Here is a 3827-nt window from a genome sequence, read left to right as displayed (position 1 = left end):
TGGCATGAGGGGGATTTTGGAGGCAGGAATTCTTTTATGATGGTTTGAGACTCCTCACCCCTGTGGTAGGGGGATAAGGCCTCTCATACAAATAAAATAGAAATTTTTGCGTAACTCAAAAACTAATCGAACTCGAGAGTCGATTTTAGACTCTTTCATAAAACATTAGAAACTATCATTAGTAACATTAGATGATTCAGGGCGAGACGGACACAGGCCGGGAGTGTTGCCGGCGACCTGCATCCGAAAGTGCAGGCCACTGCGGGGGGCAGCCCTTCGTAGGGAACACCTCTATCTAGGTTTGTTTATTTTCCTAGATCTACTGACCACTATTACTTTCTTTCAGTTGGGTCACCCCTGCGAAATGGTACTTTCTACGAAAAGATTTTCCGTGAAATTCCGCGTAAGGTTTTTCGCGAAATGGTATTCTGCGAAACTATATATACCGCGTTATGGTCAACGTTATGGAGAATTGGTGTTCCGCAAAATGGTATTCGGCGAAAAGGTTTGTGATGATGGCGAATGTTTAAATGCTATCCGCTTTATTTTATCAGGGTAAGCAGTTGTTTTTTTACTTTACTGTGAGGTAAAAACACCCATGAACTCCGCAGAAACTTGCAAAACTCGAGATTGTGATAAAGGTCATCCGAGATTCAGGATTTATGTAAAACAAACATTCAGCTAGTAGGTATCGCCAGTCGTCATCTGTCGTTAAGCAGACTCAAGTGACATTTTTACTTGTAACGACTTGACCGCTCATGGGCAATGCCAGCAGTTAATAGGTTCTATTCACTAACTCATATCCATTTGTAGACAAATATGTGCATAATTTCGATCATTTCTTTTCGGCTGTATTAATTACCAACTGTTATAAAGTATCCATCGAGAACGCAATTCTATAGTAGATCAAAATATGTTTCATATATCTTCTACTACCTAATTAGAAATATAAATTAAAAGAAGAAAAACATGAGCAAAAAGATAACCTTCCTTTTGCTTGAAAGGCAAATCCATTTTTACCAAAGTACACTCAAGTCTTTTTTTACGCGGGGCTGTCGTAGTGCGTAAAAGAAAACCGTTTAAAAACCGCGTTAATTCGAGAAATGTTGTAGAAAACCGCGTTAATTCAAAAATTGTCATAAAAACCGCGTTTATCCAAAAATAGCAAAAATCCCCTTGTAAAAATGACTTGAGTGTGTAATCAATGCAATGATATCATGCCGAAAATGAAGAAAAGCTCAAAATCTTTTTACACACCACTATGCGTTTTGACATTCATGCTTATCATCAATATAAGTCAATGTGCGCGTTATGTTTCCTACTACATCGGTACGTTTAGCGAAGTAAATTTAAAAACAATTTAGTTGCTAGTCGGCCGCTCGGTGTGCACGGTTCAGATTGAAAATGTTTCTGACGGTCAGCCTAGTCTTGGTAGCGCTTGGCACGCTTTATGTTTATTTGGTGTGGCACTTCAACTACTGGAAGGATCGCAATGTTCCTGGCCCAAAACCGATGCCTCTACTAGGAAGCTTTCCATCGTTCGTACTTCGTCATCGACCGTTTTTGGAAGAAATGGATGAAACTTACAGGTATAAGATTTTTATATTTATTAACTCTAATAACATGAGCAATTATAGGAAATATAAAGGAACCTACAACTTTGTGGGAGTGTTTGGAAACCGTTCTCCACGTATATTTGTTTTATCGTCGGCTCTAGCCAAGAATATCCTCTCAAAGGATTTCAAACACTTTCACGACAACGAGTTTAGCGAAACTATAAATAAAGAAGCAGATCCGCTCTTTGGTCGAAATCCGTTTATGTTGAATGGTGAAGAATGGAAGCAAAAGCGTGCTGAAATTACACCGGCTTTTACCACCTCTAGGGTAAAATATCATTTTTCAAATAATATGTTTTTCTTAACTTTAGTAAGTTATACAATTCACAGATGAAGGCTTTGTATTCCTTTGTGGAAGACGTAGGATCCCGTATGACGGATTACCTAAAACAACAAGCTAGCAAACCAGTAGAGGCAAAAGAATTGGCGGCAAAATTTACTACTGATGTCGTCTCCAGTTGTATATTTGCTGCTGATGCCCAATCGTTTACTAGTGATAAGCCGGAAATTCAGGAGATGGGTAGAAAGCTGTTGGACTTTTCGTTTTTTTCGTTCGTTTGCATGATATTTATGGAAATGTTTCCTAAAATTGCTAAAAAATTGAAAATTGGCTTCATATCCAAATCAATCGAAAAATTCTTCTGCAATTTGATGTCGGAAGCAATTACCCATCGCGAAGCCAGTGTTGTTAAAAGGATCGATTATCTCGATTATTTAATTAACTTACGAAAGAAAAAAGAAATTGCCGAAATAGACATGGCAGCACACGGTGTAACGTTCTTCATTGACGGTTTTGAGACGTCCAGCGTTGCAATCTCATTTGCTTTATATGAGCTAGCGAGAAATCCAGCGATCCAAAAACGTCTTCGGGAGGAACTGCAACGAGCACCAGTGGATAATGGCCTGATCTCGTACGATATTTTGCAAGAATTGCCATATCTCGACCAGGTTCTGAGTGAAGTACTTCGTCTTTGGCCACCAGCCGCTTTCTTATCCAAACGCTGTACTGAAGCAATTGAGTTGGAGGTTACATCTACTCAAAAAGTGCTTGTAGAAAAGGGTGTCTGTGCCTACATCCCCCTTTGGTCGATTCATCGTGATCCAGATAACTTCGACGATCCCCTTGCGTTCAATCCGGATCGTTTCAGCACCGCCACAGGCGGTACTAATCCGTACCGTGAAAAAGGATGCTTCTTTCCATTTGGCGACGGCCCGCGGCAGTGTCTTGGAATGCGATTTGCACGTATGCAGGTCAAACGAGGAATATATGAAATCATTATGAACTTTGAAGTTACAATGGATTCGAAGACAAAGGATCCTCTGTTGATAGATCCAAAGCAGCTATTGACTGGGGCACTCGGTGGAATTTGGTTGAATTTCAATCCGATTTGGAAGTAAACGATTATAGTTTCTATGCCTTCAATTGTAATGCAATTAAATTGAATAGTTAGTTTATATGTATATGTTTTTATGTGTGTATACTCAAATAAAAAATGACAGCGTCGTAGTAACATCTGTGTACAGAAAATTGACATCCCTAAGGCGACTAATTTAAAAAAAATCGCTATTTTTTATTTTAGATTTTAAAGCATCAAACTATTACGTTAATTTGGTATTAATATTGTAATGATCCGATTACGGAAAGTAGGTGAAAAAAATCATAGACATAAGTATACCACATAGTTCGAAAAAATCTTGTAATTTTACGTCTTCTGATATGCACATAAATGAAACATCGCAAATCAAATAAAATAACGTGTTATTTCACATATAAACTTTATTTATTATTATTACTTATACGCCGAGTGCAGGCCATAAAGGGCTTGGGCGTTACTATTGATTCCAAAGCCAGATTCAACGAACATATTTGAACGATCACTGCTAAGGCCTTGTACTTGGATTCGTGAAAAGAAACACCAACGTATTCCAGGATATACACGCGCTTAAATCGTTGTATTGTGCACTTTTTCGCAGCATTTCGGAGTACACAGTTGTTGTGTGGGCACCATAATATGCTGTGCATATCAACAGAATAGAGGCCATCCAAAGGAACTTTTTGAGATATGCTCTACGTCTTCTGCCCTGGAACGATGCCGCAAATCTACCAGCCTACGAGGAACGTTGTAAGCTTATTGATCTGCATTCGTTAGCTGCCAGAAGAAAATTACTGCAAAGGCTTTTTGTCTTCGGGTTACTGAGTGGTGATGTCGA

The 3827-nt window shown here is 38.9% G+C and overlaps 1 protein-coding gene across 1 annotated transcript; it reads left to right on the top strand.

Annotated features, from left to right (window-relative positions):
• Positions 1-1404: 1404 nt before the first annotated feature.
• LOC128742444 (probable cytochrome P450 28a5) lies at positions 1405-3014 on the top strand. The gene is made up of 3 exons (XM_053838811.1): positions 1405-1589; positions 1638-1884; positions 1947-3014. Exons 1-3 carry the CDS (start codon positions 1405-1407, stop codon positions 3012-3014), a joined length of 1500 nt encoding a protein of 499 aa, XP_053694786.1.
• Positions 3015-3827: the final 813 nt, after the last annotated feature.

The sequence above is a fragment of the Sabethes cyaneus genome, chromosome 3 (assembly GCF_943734655.1).
Source record: "Sabethes cyaneus chromosome 3, idSabCyanKW18_F2, whole genome shotgun sequence".
Lineage (NCBI taxonomy): Eukaryota > Metazoa > Arthropoda > Insecta > Diptera > Culicidae > Sabethes > Sabethes cyaneus.
This window is presented reverse-complemented; position numbering and strand designations above follow the sequence as displayed.